Below are 19,535 nucleotides of genomic sequence, written 5' to 3'. Positions count from 1 at the left end.
AATTAGCCATTTAGCAGACGCTTTTAATCTCTAAGCGATTTACAATTACAAATTACAGGGACATTCCCCCTGGAGTACTAAGTGCCTTACTCAAGGGCACACTAATGGTGGTGTGGTTTCAGGCAGGATTTGAACTCATTGAACCTTCCAATCTCCAGTCCAACTCACTATCCACTAGACCACCACTACCCTAGATGGACCATGTTAATATTGAGAATGTGTAGAGAACCTAGGTCTGTCAGATAACATGTTATCTAATAGAGAGAGCCATTCAGTCTGTCACCATCACAGTACATCTGACAGAAACAGAGGAGGGATGAAAAGCATTCTCTATCCTCTAAATCCCAGAGAAAAGTCTATTGCCAGGTTTCAATCTATTTGCACAGTGCTTTTAGGTGCATTTGATTTGGCCTGCAGTGTATTCCGGATGAAGTCAGTTGACATTTGATTTAAAAATTGGCAGTCCCTTGGCACTTAACCTTTCACCATTGGGTGTGACACATCACACTGAAGTCATCTGACAAATGCAACCGGACTGACCATTTCTAAATCAAGAGTCAACTCCCTCTATTGGGGATACAACTGTTATATTTAAATGAATTGAATTCAGTCCTATCATCATAAAGACATCAAAACGTCTACTTTCTGTTCATTACATTGACAGGATGTCCTACTTTGACAACAAACTGGACCGTTCCTCTTCTTCAGAGGTGAGTAGATTTTAAAAGTATTGAACTTTAGTAGTACAGTAATCATGTTACTCCCTAACTGCCACTACCACAGTATGTCCCCAAAGTCCTAAACCGAGGTAAAATCCTGAGGTAATATCCCATCATGAGGTTATGTCATAACTCTCAGTATGACAGGTGAGGACAACACTAAGTAAATAAGTCATAAAGAAAAATAACAGTCTTGAAGGCTGGGGTTATTTATATGTAAGCAGCTGAAGGGCTGGGTAGGATGGATGTGTATGTCTGCATTTTGTCTGTATCTGTGTATCTCTGTGTGTGTGTGTGTGTGTGTGTGTGTGTGTGTGTGTGTGTGTGTGTGTGCGTGTGCGTGTGTGTGTGTGGGAGGGCGATATAGACTTTCAAAGGGAGCGTCGCCTTTCGACCCATTGGTCTAGGGGGGCCTCTAATGCCATAAAGAGTGAGGCAACGTGTGCTGAGCCATCATTGGATGCCATTAAAACCCATTTGCCTCCCAGACTTCCAGGTCTGCCTGCACACTCCCACGTCTCCACTGTTTACCCGATTATCACACAGGTGAGCCCCTTGTTATTGTCCTGTCTGTCTCTGTGTCTCTAAATGTGTGTGCTCAGCAGCGGCACATGTGGTCAAGTATGCAGCATCGCTGCCCCCAAAACACACTTTTGAAGTTTTGGTGTTTTTGGACATTGGTGGTACTGTAGTAACAAATGGAATGAACTAATGGAGTTTTGTTTGAAGTTCCACTGTGAGGCTATGATAGTGTATCTGATTGATTGATTTATTAAGTGCTAAAATGTTTATAATGTCTAGATTTGTGCTCAATATCATCTTTGATTATATGTTTTCAACCCTGCAGCCCAAACACAACTGTTTAGATAACTCTTTAATTTGACCGCTACATTGGTTTTCTGATAAGTGACTACCTTCCTACGTACATTCCTGACAGGTGTATTAGATTAGATAAGATAAGATTCAACTTTATTGTCATCGCAGAGTACAAGTACTATACATTTTATGCACCCAAATTGTGGAATGCACTGCCAGTTTACATTAGGGATGCAACCTCAGCAAATATGTTCAAGTCAAGACTAAAAACCCATCTTTTTAATATTGCCTTTAAATGACTAAATAATTAAATTAAGATTATAAAAACCCATCCTTTTAATATTGCATTATATAATGATTAAAGCACTTTGAGCTGCAACGTTTGCAAAGTTATTATTATTATTATTATTATTACAACGAAATGCAGTTTAGCATCCAACCAGAAGTGCAAATAGTGATAAAAGAGCACAACATAATTAGAACAAGAATGGTAGTGATAGGTAACTATGCAATATACAGTATGTGCAGAGGTAGTATTGTAAACATCAGTTTGTGTATGTGTTCAGATCTGACATTATGAATATGAACATTGATAATGAATATTTGTCTCACTTGGCTTGGGCACCAGTGTAGATAGAAATATTTGCTCCCTGTCTTTATTGGCAAAACCTCTGTATTCATGATGAGTAGAGCAGAAAACCTATATGAAATACATTCGTATGATAATCTCTTCTTATTAAATTGCTGTATTACACTGAAAACATGAATATGACACTGTGTATGAAACTAGATAGCGTGTAGAGATGATTGATAAATAATCTGATGATGGCATCTTTAACCACCACACCTGCTCCTTTGACCCCCCCGACCCCCCCATCCCCCCTCCCGCTGGGTACCAAATGGCTCCTCAAGCACTTCTTCCCACTGACCTATCAAGTTTCCCTGGAAAGTTTTTTTTTATCAGTGTCTTATGAATAGGACATATTATGAGTTATATAGTTGCCTGTGGCTAGTTCTCACTGTGGTTCTTGTTTCAAATGATAAAGCCTTTCAGCATGCTGTTGTTTACCTGTCTCTGTGTGATACTGTATACCAATACAGTATCTATATCTATATATCTCTATCTCTATATCTCTATATATCTATCTATATATATATATCTACAGTATCTGTCTGTCCGTCTGTCCATCTGTCTGTCTGTCTATCTGTCTGTCTGTCTGTCAGTCAGTCTGTCTGTCTATCTCTCTATCTCTACCTATTTGTCTATCTCTCTCACCCCCTCCCTCCTTCTCTCTCTCTCTCTCTCTTTCTCTCTTACACACATATATAGCTGACCCTCATTCGGACGTATCAATGGAGTAGTATCAGTCCAGATTTATATGAGAAATGATTATATTGAATCAGTTTTATATGTGTTTTGTTTTTGTGTTGATTTATTTGCTTACTTAGGCTTTTAAATTCCCTAGTGAACATAGGTGGCCAAGACCATCGATAAAATCCCCCTGCCCTGATTTGGCTGATAACGATGTCCTACAGTGACCTTCCTGTCCATAAATTGTATGATTTTATTGTGGGCTGTTGATAGATGGCGGAACTGTTTTTAGCACTTGCTGTTATGGTGTAATTGAGACTTGAGACTTGACAGACGAGTCTGTAGCCAACGTTGCCTACCTTTTCATCAACTGTCCATAAGGTAGCAGCACACTCCCAAGGCTGTGTGGGTTAGTGCAATGCTAGTCTAGCATGAGAGACTACAGCAGATCGATCTTACCACTAGGGGGCGATAGATGACAGATGAGCAACAGTCAACAGGTTACCTATCCAAGATTTTGGCACTTTGGGGCAGAGACAGAGGAGAAAGATGAATTACTATACAGTGTTTCTCTAACCGAAAGCAAAGAAACACAAATTATATTGAATATTCTTTCAACCGTCTTTAGAGTAATGTTCCGGGGTGTTGGGGAAACTTGTGAATTGGGTAAAATGTAAACCTAGTTTGACCAATCATGGTGCTACTCTGTTTCTCTGCAGGCCGTAACAGTACCAACCAGCCAAGATGTCTGAGTAAGTAGCACACAAACTATATAGGCATATAGCCTCATATCTGTCTGCATGCAGATTCAAATGTACGTATATCCACTGAAACCATTGTCAATGAATGGATGCAATGCTCTCTCTGTAACAGCAAGAAGATGACATCAAGCCGCAGGCATCATCTCAAGGTAAATTATGTTTATGACCTCTCTATGACGCCTCTATGACCCCAAGAGGGTCTTATCCATTCAGTGGCATAACAAACCCACAGGAAAACCCTAAAGCTGATAATGGACAGGCTCGATTACAGAATCATTATTTCTCTGTTTTCTGTATTGTTCCCATTGCCCAATGGTTCTCAGAAGTGTTGCACTGGTGGGGGGCGCTTAGTGGCGGAGTGCACTAATGCGCTTACCAGATAATCTAGTTCTATGGAATGGAATGGAATGGAATGGACTTTATTTGTCATTGCTACAGTACAGGTACCAAACAACGAAATTTAGGAAATTTAGGAAATTTAGGAAATTTAGTTCGATTCCGACCCTCGATACATGCATGTCATTCCTCCTCTCTCTCACCCATCCTTCCTGTTGATGTCTACTGTCTCTATATCAATAAAAGCAGAAATACCCTAAAAATACCGTCAGTGAACCATAACTCCTTCTTTAGGCTCTCTTATTTTGCAGCATCTATTTTAGTCATCTAATAATGTCTTGATCTTAACAAACTGGATTCATGTCTCTGCTCCCTCATTAATGAACCTGGGTGCTTAGTTTAGTCCCGAGGACCTCCTTGTGTAACAAAAAGGTGGTGTTGTTCTGCAGTATATTGTATATGCACCAACTGATTAGCCTGCAGCCGTTCGGCCTGAGACTCCTTTGTGCCACAATACTGGCAGTGTTTGTCTTGTTAACCTGGTTCTATGCGTTGGCCCTCCAGAGTTTGATGCTTGCGATCGCAAAGCAGTTGATCATTGCAGAGGAGGCAGAGATTATCGAGGCGAGAAAGAGGTACATGGAGGAGAGTTGTCCCGCTCTGTCCCTCCCTGGTACCTTGGCAGAGCTGCAGGTATCTAGCTATGTATCTATGTATCGAATATATGTACAGTGTATACATATATATATATATATGAATGAATGAATGAATGGACTTTATTGTCATTGCTACAGTACAGGTACCAAACAACGAAATTTAGGAGGGGTGGCTCCCCTGGTGTTAGGAAAGGGGAAAAAAAAAAAACTTAAAAAAAAAAAAAAATCACAAGAAGGGAAGGAGCTGGTTTACATAAATAAAGGCTATGTACACAATCCACTGTACTATACTGTACAGATAGACGACTAGGGTTGTCATATTGCACAATAGTATTGTTTCACGTTATTTAAAGTGTCACAGTTTGCAGGCTTGAAATGTACATGTTTGTGCCTCAGCACTACACCTGATTTTTTCAGTCCAGCAGCTGCCATACAATCCGTCCAGACTGTCCAGGGCCCAGAACCTAGGTCTTTGCTGTGTTCAGGGCCTGGACGGCCCTGTGGTAGAAGCTGTTCTTCAGTCTGTTTGTCTTAGCGGCCAGGGTCCTGAACCGCCTTTTCGAGGGCAGCCTGGTAAAGTGTACGTACCCAGGGTGGGTCGGGTCCCTGGAGATCTTGGAGGCCTTCCTGAGACAGCGTGTGTTGTACAGCTCTTCCAGAGAGGGGAGGGGGGCGCCGGTGATATATATATATATATATATGTGACGGCAGCTGGTGAAACCGGGAGAAAGTCGGCAACCAATCGAATTGTTCAGACTTTTATTCTGAAAATGTTAAATAACACAGCCAAAATATTGCAATGCAATGGATTTGGTGAGTAATCCCCACTGCTCCCTAGTTAAGTATAACACTACTTTACATTGTTAGCAGGCTCACAAAACAAGCTGTGTTAGTTGGCTAGCGAGTGCGTCATTGATTTTCAACAAGGTTGACATTTATTAAAATGTTTCTGAATAAAAGTCGTAACATTTGATCGGCTGCCGACTTCCTGGTTTCACCAGCTGTTGTCACATATATACTGTATATCTATCGAGAGCCTTATACTGAGCCTTATAGCCATAGCCTTATAGCCATAGCCTTATACCACAGCCTTATACCAGAGCCTTATATACTGTGGCCTTCAGCAGTGGGTTTTGTGGTAATGTTATTCTCTCTCTTTCAGGACTTTTTGAAGAAGCTTAACCAGACCATCGATAGAGTGGATGAAGAGAGATATGATATGGCCGGCAAAGTTAGCAAATGTGACAAGGAGGTGGGTTTGTTTACAGCTACATGTTGCTCTTGTTTCTTCTTCTTCCATTCTTTCAAACATACTAGTTTGTTTGTGTGTGTGTGTGTGTGTGTGTGAGTGTGTGTGTGTGTGTGTGTTTGTGTGTGTGTGTGTGTGTAATAATGAATAATAATTTTGCCATTTAGCAGACGCTTTTATCCAAAGCGACTTACAATTACGAATTACAGGGACATTCCCCCTGGAGTAACTGAGGGCTAAGTGCCTTACCCAAGGGCACACTAGTAGTGGTGTGGCTTCAGGCGGGATTTGAACTCACAACCTTCCGATCACAAATCACAAGTCCAACTCACTATCCACTAGACCACCACTACCCCTATGTGTGTGTGTGTGTGTGTGTGTGTGTGTGTGTGTGTGTGTGTGTGTGTGTGTGTGTGTGTGTGTGTGTGTGTGTGTGTGTGTGTGTGTGTGTGTGTGTGTGTGTGTGTGTGTGTGTGTGTGTGTGTGTGTGTGTGTGTGTGTGTGTGTGTGTGTCTGCGTGTGCGTCTGCGTGTGCGTCTGCGTGTGCGTATGTGTATGCGTGCATGCATGTGTGCGTGGTAACAATGCTGATTATTTTTCTCTCTGCCCAGATTGAGGATCTGAAGATTAAAGTGCAGGACGTGATAGGCAAGTTCAAGAAGCCAGCCCTGAAGAAAGTGCGTATGTCTGCTGATGCTATGCTCCAGGCTCTGCTGGGCTCCAAACACAAGGTGTCTATGGACCTGAGGTCCAACCTGAAACAAGTCAAGAAGGAGGTCAAGGAGGAGGTGGGTCTGATTCTGTTGACTAGATTCCAGATATATAATTATCTATCTATCTATCTATCTATCTATCTATCTATCTATCTATCTATCTATCTATCTATCTATCAAGGAGTTTGAAGTGTGTTTTCTGTGAAACCCAACTCTCTCATGTAGATCTATTTTAAGTAACCTCTATATGTGTGCGGCTCCTCTCCCCTCCCAGGACAAAGTGACTGCTGGTGACTGGCGTCAGAACATTGAGGACAAATCAGACAGGAAGAAAATGTTTGAGACTAAAGTTCCTGAGGTTTGAGACTGTTTGAGACTAAGGTTCCTGAGCTGAGTCATGCAGATAAAGCCTATTATGTTATTGTTCCTCTGTCTCAATGTCTCATTAATATGACATAGTCCTATCGGCTTTTAACTACGTTTAATTGCTGACATGGCTATCTGTATGTATAGTTCACCTTACAACAGTCAAAATAATCTGTATTTCTGTATCATACTGTCATTTTACTGTCAAAATAAATTATTTTAATGAGAAACATTTCTATAGCCTATGTGTCCTTCTGCCACATTGATGCACACAATCTACATTGATGGATACAATCCACATTGCAATCACTGCATTTAATTTGTTGAACTACTGTATCCTGTCTTAGGTAATGGTTATGTTACGGACATGCCCACACTGTAGGACATTCAAATCAAATACAAATGACAAAAAAGTATACTTTGTGTCATTAAGGAAATGCTTGTTTAAACTTCAGTGACCCTTAGATCACTGATTTTATACTTGATATATATTCTGTACAATCGGTTCAAGCATTAGTCATGTGGCGATATCAGCAAAATGTGACCTGTTATGCAATATAATGATGGTCGTTTTATTATCAAATCAAACTAAGCTATAATCAAACCAAATGTGACAACATATTCCATCGGCCGATCAAATACAGCAGAAGTATTTGTTTTCACTCACAATCAAAGTGGTTATCTTCAATATTTCTTTGTACATTTCTAATATAAGGATGAATTATCTTCAAACACACACACTGACAGAGAGAGGAGTTTCTTGCAGTAACTGATGTGTTACAGCATGTGTGTGACAGGGTCAGCAGGGAAGAGTCAGGTCAGTAGGGAGACCCCTCTCACTTCGGTCTCAGGTTGCTTATGAGGAAACAAGACACAGACTGGTGTAAAACACTGCTAGGGATTATTGGTAGCACTTTACATTACAACTCTGAATGAGTGAGTCATTACACAGTAATAACTATGGTAATAATGACCAGTAATTACCTGTAGTTACCAGTAACAAGACATACAATTACCTTGTTGTTACATTGTTGGACTGTAGTTTCCATGTCATTATAAAAAGCATTTCCCCCCAAATGATATTAGTTCTGTTTGAGTGAACTTAAAACCTCCTATGGAATCAACATTTATTTTTATTTTTTTACTGCTCACACTTGAGATTCTGCCATAATCTGATCATGGCATTGCCATTGACCATTTCAAATGATTTATAGCTTTTTCTCAACTTTCATAAAAACATATGAAACCTGTATAACTAAATTCCCACTTCACACACTTGATAGCTCATGGTTATTGGATTGTTATAACATATCATTTATGGGAAGGGGGGGGGGGGGGTGCATTCTGAAATATCAGACTATGATTCAAGAGGGTTAGGATAGGATACAAGGCTAGAACAAAATGGAAAAGGGTAATACAGCAACTTCCAGATTTCAATTGGAACTACCTTATCTGTTCATTAGTTATAAGTTAAATTACATTTGTGCTCATTAGTTGATTGAAATGATTTAAGAACAATATGGAAACATAGTACCGGTAAGAACAATACAGAAACAAGTATCTTTCATGGAAAAAATAATTACGTGGAAACTACAATCCACCTTACCTTGTAATAACAAGCTAATTGTCTTGCGTGTTACTAGTAACTATCAGGACTGGTAATTACCATGGTTATATTTCCTATTTATTCTGAGCTGTAACGTAACTCCTACTAAATGTTTTATATGCATTAACATGGTATGTTATCTAGAGATGAATCAAATCAAATAGATTCATCAACAATTAGAGGTCTCAAATATCCAAAGGGGATTTAAGTTACCAAACAAGTGAAATAATTGACTGAATTTCTTGTGAAAGACTTGGAATCTCATTTATTTAGCATTTACCGAGTACAACATAAACACACAATTAGAAGGAGATAGACCATGAAAGCTCTATTCTCAAATTGCAGGGATTCTTTTTAAATAATATATTTGCAGAAATGTCACAGGCAGTTGATTGATTAGTGTGGTATTGGTATTTCAGGACCTGGCTAGCCTATTGGCCTGCGTGGGGCATGCTACCATAAAGAGAAGGTTACACTTTTGCCTTTTTGCTGACCTCACAGAAAACAGAGTATATGACTTAGTCCTAGTCCTTGCTTCTGGCTTCCCAGTACTACCTTTCCCTCCTCCAACTCCATACTTTCCCAATTTCTCTGCATATACAGTAAGTGAGACAATGCTACTTTACTCTGGATGCCATTTTGAAATGAATCGATAGAAAAGGAAAGGATGTATTATTATTATTATTATTATTATTATTATTATTATATCAAGTATTATTTGGCACTCTGATGGTTTGGAATAGTTATAGATAGGTTTCAATGTTTTAGGTAAGTGTGCATGCATTAAATATACTAAGCAATAATATATACACTGGATGATTCTCTAGCTCTTAACTAATCTCTTGCTGTTACTACTGGAGTTCAAAGTGAATTTGATATTGCTGTAATTTGTGGCCCTTGTACTTGTATGGTTGCTGGTCTTGTATGTTACCTAGCCTATGACCTTAGAAGACCCATGGAAGCTCTGGAATATCATTGTGGCATGGTAGTGGAAGATATAGATAGTGGTGGCTATAACATATGTTTCAGTAAGACATAAGCAAGCAACCCAATCCATATAAGACAATACTCTTTCGAACAGTCAAACATTGGTTTATTTATAAGATTATGCTTTAATTGTTTTATTTCGGAAATGAAATGAGGCAAGATATGTTCATGTGTATCTCTTAACACAGGGACTGAAACAAACCAACACCCAAGATGTCTGAGTAAGTTTCTGTGAAATGTACACTGCTTTTATCTGTTTATGCCTATAAAGATATCTCACTAATTAATATTACAGAAAATGTGATACCCTGAATATAGCCAGTGATTCTTGAATAATATAACTTATAAATGCCTCACAAGCTTAGTTCAACTGTACCACCCCATCAGAATCCGAAATGTAAGCTTGTTTTACGCCATTGTTTACTACACTGTATAGATTCAAACCAAGGTTAAGACTATTTTGATCCCATGGATGGTCAGTTCTTGCATCCATAGCTCTGTCTGATTTGAATTTGACAGTGGTTCCAAAGGACCCCATGCCTCAGCTGTTCACCCAAAAAAGTGTCAGGGTGACCACTTTGTTCTTGTTTGAATCCCAGATTGTCCCTTTGAAGTAGCACAGTAACTCTGTCATCATGTTTTTAACACATTCTGGTTTCTGTGACAACGCCTTACATTTTTTCCCCTCAAATCATCTACCTGTCTTTGTCAAACAGGAGGAAGAAGATGACAACAAGCCGTAAGCACCATCTGAAGGTAGACAGCTCCTCTCAAACCAACCATAGGGCTATCTCTGTTTCTAGAGGTCCTCCATATTCATGTACTCATTAACCTTGGCTCACATGATATATTAACATTTATATAGAGGCATGTTATTGATCAATGATCATCCTTCTATAATTGCCAGAGCCACATTTTATGCTACTGTATGTTAAATTCCTAGTTCAATGCCTCTTGAGTCTTCACAACATGTAACAGTTGTAACATGTGATAACACTGTAACAATTAAGAGTTATACATTTTCTTAGACAGGACTCTTGGGGCTATCACAGAACTACATGAGATTATTTTTTTTAATGATAGTTCGTTATTATGATAATTCATTACATATTCATTATTTCAAACATGCATGACCTCTGATGTGTGGTTGTCCTCCAGAGCTTGATGCTCCAGATCGCTGCAGACTTCTTGGAGGCAGAGGTGGCTGAGGCAGAGGCAGAGAAGGAGGCCTACATGCTGGAGAAATGCCCCTCCCTCGACTTGCCTGGAACCATGCAGGAACTTATGGTACTGTAGGGTTACCTGAGAGCTCTCTCTCTCTCTCTCTCTCTCTCTCTCTCTCTCTCTCTCTCTCTCTCTCTCTCTCTCTCTCTCTCTCTCTCTCTCTCTCCCCCTCTCTCTCTCTCTCTCTCTCTCCCTCTCTCTCTCTCTCTCTCTCTCTCTCTCTCCCCCTCTCTCTCTCTCTCTCTCTCTCTCTCTCACACACACACACAGCTGTTATGAACAGAGGTGTGTGGCATTGTAGAAACCAGTTTTTTTCCCCAATAATGTCCCATATTCCTTACAATTCATATTTGCTTGTTTACTGGGTTTAGAAACTTCTAATAAAGTAGCCAACTCATCATATGCTAGCTATGTTACCTAAACCCAAAATGCCAACAAATCCACAGTTGTCACTTTTTAATTAACTGATCGATAATCATTCCTGTCCTTCATTAAAAAACGAACTGCTTTATGTCAAGTTCAAACATAGAAAAACCCAGTGGCCCCTACTAATGTTGTGCACTCTTACTTGTACACAGCTTACTTGCTGTAAGTCGCTTTGGATAAAGGCGTCTGCTAAATGTACAAAAATTACATATGTCAAAAATGTACACCTTGATTAGGCTGCAGCAATTATCGGATTGCTGCGTGCTCAGACAGCTACTGTATGCTGGCATTAAACACTTTTGTTTGGGTACAAAACAAACAGGGCACATTACAAGCTTTGTTCCTATTAACGCTGCAACATTCTCAGTTAACTAATCTTTAGTCTTAATCTTTGTTGCAAGTGGGATGAATTGTTTTATACCCAGGCCGTTACTGACACATACAGGTGCAAAGTCCTTCTAGACTACGGTTATATTGAGCATTTAATAAGAATAATCTCATTGTAAAACATATTCACCAGTCATGATTCAACATTCGCTGACATTCGCTCTCTCTCTGTGTTCAGGACCTTTGCAAGAAGCTGTCCCAGAAGATCGACACAGTGGACGAGGAGAGGTACGACATGGCCACCAAGACGGGCAAAACAGACAAGGAGGTGAGGACGATCTCTACCCACGATGCATGGTATCTCAATGTCACTCGCTACTCTTCCCCACGGCTCTGTATGCTCTTGCCTAAAAGATGGACAAGGCCAAGTGATTTATCGATGAAGTAATGAATGTAAGGTGGCTACTGTATGTGGTATTAGACAGTCTGATGTTGAATCCTTAAGATAAAGTGATGTCTTGTTTTACCCGCAGATTGAAGACTTGAAAATCCAGGTCGTTGACCTGAAGGGCAAGTTCAAGAAGCCAGTCCTAAAGAAAGTGCGTTTGTCTGCTGAGGCTATGCTCCAGGCTCTGTTGGGCTCCAAGCACAACCAGTCCATGGACTTGAGGTCCAACCTGAAACAAGTCAAGAAGGAGGTCAAGGAGGAGGTGGGTCTGATTCTTGAATTCATGAAGAGACTCTGATATAGGTTAACTCAACAGAATTCATAGGCTATGGTAACTGACTTGTAACAGCTCCTTCTGGGCAAAAAACTTGCATGCCTTCATACTTCAAACTATGCATGCCTTCATACTGTCACTTATCTATTGCTCTATCCCACCTCTGTACAGTTACATTACATACCATACATTACATACATAACGTTACATTATGTCCTGAAACAAAGGGTTAGGTCTCCCACAATAGGCCAATTACTGACTGTGAACTACACTTGTAAGCCTTTCTTATCCAATATTCCATTGTGAATAACACTCCTATACTGTATGTTTTCTGCTCCTCTCCCCTCCCAGGACAAAGTGACTGCTGGTGACTGGCGTCAGAACATTGAGGACAAATCAGACAGGAAGAAAATGTTTGAGACTAAAGTTCCTGAGGTTTGAGACTGTTTGAGACTAAGGTTCCTGAGCTGAGTCATGCAGATAAAGACGCCTTCGAGACGTCTTAGACATAGGTCTACTGTACTGTATCTCTAGCTCCTGATACTTAAGATCTACTTTTGCGACTACAAGAACTCTGTGCTTGGACTTACTTTTCTCCCTCCGCAATCCCTGAACGGTGGTTTGACATACACATATCTATATTGAACATATCTAAGCTAACTGCACTAAATAAACCACTCAACTAATGGAGTGTTGCTAAGATTTCTCCCATAGTCCTGGCACGACAAAAACCGAGAGAGATTCAACTACCCCTATATTTTTCAATGGCTTCTATACGTATACGTATTCCACATATTCACACACAGAGGGCCCCAATTTGCTGGAGCAAATAGTGTTGAGCAGTGCAAAAAATACCTTAAACAACTCAGACTACTCTCCAGCATGATTGTCATTGTACCTTGTCTTTTTTACTTTTTGAGACAACTGTGATTATTCAACCAGAACTTTATTAGTGTGATGTGATACAGCCAGTCCACCACCTGCCCCACACACACACACCTGGTAAGCAGGACCTAGCTAGCCAGATCAATAAACGCAACCATGCAGTTTAGGAGACAGCTGGTGCAGCCAATAGAAATAGACTAGCCACAGACTGTAGGGTTCACATGGTTTCCCAAGACCCTCACTTTTTATTACTTTACGACTGTCTCTCAATGCTCTCCTCATTTACTCCTTCTAAATATATGAAATATAAACATTCTTTCAGTGTATTTCAAAGATCAGATACACAATTTACATTACATTTACATTTTTGGCATTTAGCTGTCTCATGGATGCCTTTATCCAAAGCGACTTAAGAAAGTAAGTTGTTACTTTTGTTGTTTTGTTGTTACAATTGTTCACCATGTGTCAGTATTGCTGAAATGTTCGCTGAAATGTATCAACATAAACACCATATTTTCTATCACTTCGCCTACAATGTTTCTTCATCCATATCATATCATAATAGACTTTCACAAATTCATATAATGGGGCAAATTCTAAAGTGAAGATCTTTCTCAGACAGGGTAATGTTCTTGGTTTAACAGGGAGGGTGAGGAGTGTTATATTTCAGGAGCAAGCTAGCCTATTGGCGTAAGAAGATAACCACATCCATAAAAAGAACAGGGGTCCCAAAACTGTCCTATATATACCCCTATATATACCCCCCCATCATTCTTCTCTCTGGTTTGCCTTTCTCATTCATCCCTTCATCCCTACGGTCCTACACTCCTCCTTTTTCTTCTAGGTGAGATTCTTTCCATTCCTCTCAGCTTCTCTTGGCTCAACACCGTGATTATCCGGGGTTTAGTATCAGGGTCTTAGGTGTCTTACATGTGTTTTTCTATTAACAGATAATCATCACACACAGACAAACACACATAGTGCAGAGATGCTGATTGTGAGATGAGTGTTGGTATTGATTTACATGAATTGATGCTTTTGATCAGAGCCCAGAGCAGAAAATGCTTCAGTGCCCTATTTAGTTGGCAGAGGGTTGTTGGTTCCATACCCAGGTTGCTACAGTAACTCAAGCCAATATTTGGACCAGCAAAGCATCCTTACAATGGTAGAAGTAGTCAGGATTGTGGTAGCCTAATTAACTTTTAGTAATTGTTGCTTTAATAGATGGTATTAACGTAGCTGTAACATATTTCACATCACATTGTGGAACACAGTTTTAGGAGAATTATCTGGCATGTTACTGTTTTATAATTAATGTTGAGAATAATTTAGAATTTTCAGAGATTACAATTGTTTTTTGACATTGGTTATACGTTTTGGATTTGATACTGTATGGGTGTGTTATGAGCATTTTTCGCACCATATTGGTGGTTGAAACATATGCCTTGTACCTGAGTTTGTTAATTTCAGACAAATTCAACCTGTGAAAACAAAACAAAAAAAAGTGACAAAAGTGATGCACATTGTCAAGACGTCAAGTGGCAAACTAACTTGCTTTGCCTCCTCAGATATTTTGTATTATAATCCAAAGACAACTACCAAATGTACTATTCAGGATGGTTTAGATCCTGGTTCAAGTACGTCAGGGACCCAACTCAGGTATTTTAGGGACATTCTTTTTTGGAGATTGCCTCTTTTGTTGGGCTGTGTCTTCGGACACTTCAAGGAAATTCCACAGACATTCCACAGGGCGTCAGCTGTTGTGGTTACATTGCCAATGTGCACCGAAGGAGCACCACCACAAGACAACTGCTGCGTTGTCCACAAGACAACTGCAGACACACACTATGACCAAATTTAGACCTGTTTTGTACTCCCCCTCTCCCTCAGAGGGCCTCAGTATGAAAATGGAGAGTTGGATGGAATAAGGGAATGTTAGGTTATTGCTGCTACAAGTATAGAGACACTTCTGAGACTGTTGATTACCTACTGTAAGAGGCAAATGCACAAGCAAACATCTAACTCATCTTTTCTCTTCAAAGGCAGTGAAACAAACTGCCGGTCAAGATGTCTGAGTAAGTGCTGATTCTATTCTAGTACAATTGAATGTTCTTGTGAGTGTAGAAAGATTTTTTTTAGAATGCCCAAGAGGCATCCATGTTGTCATCTTTAAGAGCACTCAGTAACTCATGGTATTCTTCACCGCTGACCTCCAAAGGAAAAAGATGACGTCGAGCCGCAAGCATCATCTGAAGGTAAACTTATATGGAACAGTATGAACAACAAGTGAATAAACACAGTAGATATTTTGGGTCTATGTAACAACATAGACAGTCATTATTACCAATAAACTATGTAACAGCATTCTAACACAATGTTACTACCGTAGATTCCCAGTGTGTGACACAGATGGACCCCTAACCATGTATAACGTGCTGTACCCACCCAGAGCTTGATGCTCCAGATCGCGGCAGGTCTGCTGGAGGCTGAAGCCATTGTGGCGGAGGAGGAGAAGCAGAGGTATATGGAGGAGAACTGCTCCCCCATCTCCATCCCTGGGTCCTTAGAGGAACTCCAGGTAGGTGCAGGAATGGCCTGAGACATACTAATGCCTATGGGCTTTAGCTCAGCAGGCTAGTATAGTCTTGCGGCATGCAGATTTCTCTTGCTCACTCCCATTTGGTGATAAGAGCACTAAATCATCAATAGATCTCACTGTACGCTATGTGTCAGAATGGATAGAGAATGTATTAACAGTCATAAGTGGTATTTGTGATTGATTAGGTAAAATACTTATCGTCTGATAAGACCACACACCATAATACTAGTAAAACCACGTGTGTCATTTGACATTTGTATCAGAAGAAGCAGTTATATATTTCTATGAGTTTATGTTTTTTTCTTCATCTTCCACTCTCCCTCTCTCTGTAGGATCTGTGTAAGAAGCTCCACCAGGCAATTGATGTGGTCGATGAACAGAGATATGAAATGGACCGCAAAGTAGCCAAGTCCGACAAGGAGGTACGTAGCTTCCTCTACCTCCATCGAGCAGACATACAGTAAGCAGCATGTGTCGTGGAAGGATTGTCATCATGTTGTTTGTATTGTATTTATTGTTCATATTGTGTAGTATTATTTTGTTGTGAAGCACTGACATTTGTCTGTGTAAAAAGCGCTACACAAATAAGCTTGATTGATTGATTGATTGATTGATTGATTGATTGAATATTGTCTACATAAAGGGGATATTTGCAGCAGAGTGATTCTCCTCCTTCTCTCCAGATTGAGGATCTGAAGATTAAAGTGCAGGACCTGAAGGGCAAGTTCAAGAAGCCAGCCCTGAAGAAAGTGCGTATGTCTGCTGATGCTATGCTCCAGGCTCTGCTGGGCTCCAAACACAAGGTGTCTATGGACCTGAGGTCCAACCTGAAACAAGTCAAGAAGGAGGTCAAGGAGGAGGTGGGTCTGATTCTGTTGACAACAGTCAATCAAGATTTGAAATAATCCAAATAGTTTTACAGAATTTACCATTACCATAAGGTAAGACCCATTCACATAGTTTTCTTCTCTTCTCTCCTCTCCCCTGTCTCCTCTATCCTATCTTCTCTCTCCCCTCTCTCTCTATAACTCCACAGGAGATCAAGACAGGCGACTGGCGTAAGAACATTGAGGACAAGGCTGGCATGGATGGCAGGAAGAAGATGTTTGAGTCTGAGTCTTAAATGTTTCCCTCAGAACAGTATTGCCTTTGTATCTCTCATAAAACCATGATGTCCCTAACATGATCTGTTGTTGCCAAAATGTAATGTGTTCTTCAAATGTATACCAGCAATAAAGGTTATTGTACCAACACTGGTCAAGTCCATGTAAACCAGTATAATACCCATTGCATTCCTGTAGTGTAAATAAATCAAATAAAGTCTGTCTTCCGTGTATTTTTTCTTTATTTATCAATATGCCATAACTTTTCTTAATGGGGTTATTAAAGCTGTGTAAACACTATCCTTTTCAAGCACAACATTATGAGAACATTATGCCTTCACAGGAGGATGGGGTATTGGGCAGTGACTCCTGTGTCTAAAGGCCAATGCACACGGCCCCGATTTTGTCGCACCGCCGAATTCGATTCCATTGTTTTGAATGAGACAATGCACACGGCGTGCGATGCGATATTATCGCACGACAACATCCGATTCTCCATTCACACCAATTGAAATAATTCAAAGAATTGAGAATCGAATGTTGTCGTGCGACAAAATCGCACGCCGTGTGCATTGGCCTTAAGAGATAACTTATGTCAGGCATAGATATTTACATGAGAAAAAAGAAATAATATTTATGATAGCGGTGGTATTGGTGACATATGTTCATGTCATGTGTTCAAATCCCACCTGGGAACACCACCACTAGTGTGCCGTTAAGTAAGACGCTTAACCCTAAATTACTCCAGGGAGATTGTCCCTGTAATCTATAATTGTAAATTGCTTTGGATGGTGGTTTTACATTACTTAAGTGCTAAATAGATAGACATAGTATATGTACCTACAGTAAATATAAATATGACATTAAACATTCAAACATGCCCCCGGAATATCAACTATTCAGAAAAAAGAAGAAAAACCCCAGAACATTAATTGGGTGGGTGAGATGCACGTTTGGGTGGGCTGAACCCACCCCTGCCCATAGCCACCGCCAGCCTTGGCACCAGTGAAATCTTATACTAGCTTGGTGTACAGGCGCTTCCAGAGTTCCAAAAAGCCATGAATTGTAATTGTTAGTAAATTGCTCTCTTCTTATATATCATGTGATTTAAAGTCCACATCGTCACCTGCCTCGCAAAGTACACTACAGCTCTCTCTCTCTCTCACCCCTCCCTCCTTCTCTCTCTCTCTATCTCTCTCTCTCTCCCTCCCTCCTTCTAGAAAAATGTTTTCAAATGTCAGGTTACCAGGAATAAAACATTCCTTTATCTAACGTTCATTGGATTTATCCACAGTATGACCAGTGGTCAACCATTAGCCAAGCACTCCCTTGGCACTCCTACCAGTCTCCTTCTACAGTCAAGAGGGGTCTGTCCAACCCTTTGCCCTCTCTACCCGCCTCTCCACACCCACCTCTTTCTCACACACACACTCACACACACACACACACACACACACACGCAAATACACACACACATACATATGCGCGCACACACACACACACACACACACACACACACACACACACACACACACACACACACACCACTCCCTTCCTGCTTGACTAATCCTTACAGTCAGTGATGTCTTGGGTTACCAGGGGAAGCGTGTGTTTGGGGGCGGGGGGGGGGAGCTGGGTGGATTCTTCACAAGCTATCTATAGAGAGATTGACATCGAGGAGTAATGGTAGTGGTACTGCCCCTGGAGACTCATTTATTCAGAGGATCCTAATGTAAAGTTTAACATCAAGGAATACATAGACGATATCTTAAAGTCGGACTAAAAATGGAAATCACTAAATGACACTTGTCATAGTAATGCACTTAACTTGTTTTTCATTGTAAGTCTTAATTTCAAAGGGTAAGTTTCATATCTAAGTTGTCTCTGAAATACTGAGACACGAAGATGTTAATACTTTGATGTGGCCACCTTCTTTTAGATTTTATAGCGCTGTAAATAGCTGTCACTTCTGACATCAAATTACAACCGTTGCACATTTTTCAAGCATGATAGAGCACTGTTGAAGTGTCCCAACCTCGACTGTAAACAAAGTCGCATGCCTAGCCATGTATGACAGCCTGCTAAGCTAATAGTGAAATGGGATATTGTTGAACGGGTAGCTAGTATTACCTCGCAACAAGCTGTAACATTGATTGGCTAGATGGGCTGCCATTGGCGGCTGGCCAATAGAGGGCGCTGGGGCGCCGCCCCCACCTTCACTTCCTAGTTCCCCACCTTCACTTCCTAGTTGCGATTTGTAAACGTTTTTTTTTTAAAATAAACATTGTTTATTCACAAAATGCGGCTGATATTCTGTCGGCGCCTATCAGCATTCATTAAAAATCCTCCAATACAATAAACATTTTATCTGTGTGTGTGTAAAATTCACTGTTAAAATACATAGGGGGAGGCGTCGGGGCGCCGGTCAATGGAAGTCTATGGCAGGCCGAATACTTTTCGCTTACACGTGAGCTGTAGCAGCGCTCCAATTGGCTGTCTCCTATTTCTAGGCCGGGGCGCAAAAATGTGCGTCCTGAATATCCGGTTGTTAAGTCTGACGTCAAACGTGACGTTTTGCAATTTCCGGCTTTTACAAAAAAAGAAAACAATGTGGTGGTCAGTAAACTGTGCAGAAATGAAATGGCCTATCACAGGAGTACATCTGCAATGAACGAGCACCTCAAGCGAAAGCATCCTGGAGCTCTTTGTGAAGACAGCCGCAAGATAC

At 40.5% G+C, this 19,535-nt stretch overlaps 3 protein-coding genes across 3 annotated transcripts; all 3 read left to right on the top strand.

The window, feature by feature from the left end:
• Window positions 1-3,697: 3,697 nt before the first annotated feature.
• On the top strand, window positions 3,698-6,926 carry LOC308158108 (troponin I, fast skeletal muscle-like; the record flags this gene model as incomplete). The annotated part of the gene is made up of 5 exons (XM_080531703.1): window positions 3,698-3,757; window positions 4,509-4,637; window positions 5,763-5,852; window positions 6,461-6,637; window positions 6,837-6,926. The coding sequence occupies 5 exons, from the start codon at window positions 3,698-3,700 to the stop codon at window positions 6,924-6,926; spliced, it is 546 nt and encodes a 181-aa protein (XP_080387829.1).
• A 2,808-nt stretch (window positions 6,927-9,734) lies between these two features.
• Window positions 9,735-12,661, top strand: LOC308158107 (troponin I, fast skeletal muscle-like; the record flags this gene model as incomplete). Its single annotated transcript, XM_080531702.1, has 6 exons — window positions 9,735-9,742; window positions 10,238-10,277; window positions 10,680-10,808; window positions 11,737-11,826; window positions 12,032-12,208; window positions 12,572-12,661. The coding sequence occupies 6 exons, from the start codon at window positions 9,735-9,737 to the stop codon at window positions 12,659-12,661; spliced, it is 534 nt and encodes a 177-aa protein (XP_080387828.1).
• Window positions 12,662-15,327: 2,666 nt separating this feature from the next.
• On the top strand, window positions 15,328-16,827 carry LOC308157009 (troponin I, fast skeletal muscle-like; the record flags this gene model as incomplete). The annotated part of the gene is made up of 5 exons (XM_080530478.1): window positions 15,328-15,360; window positions 15,555-15,683; window positions 16,037-16,126; window positions 16,388-16,564; window positions 16,741-16,827. The coding sequence occupies exons 1-5, from the start codon at window positions 15,331-15,333 to the stop codon at window positions 16,825-16,827; spliced, it is 513 nt and encodes a 170-aa protein (XP_080386604.1). The 5' UTR covers window positions 15,328-15,330.
• Window positions 16,828-19,535: the final 2,708 nt, after the last annotated feature.

The sequence above is a fragment of the Nansenia antarctica genome (genome assembly GCF_963989245.1).
Source record: "Nansenia antarctica genome assembly, chromosome: 5".
Taxonomy (NCBI): domain Eukaryota; kingdom Metazoa; phylum Chordata; class Actinopteri; order Argentiniformes; family Microstomatidae; genus Nansenia; species Nansenia antarctica.
Note: the sequence above shows the minus strand (reverse complement) of the source record. Positions and strands in the feature narration are given on the sequence as shown.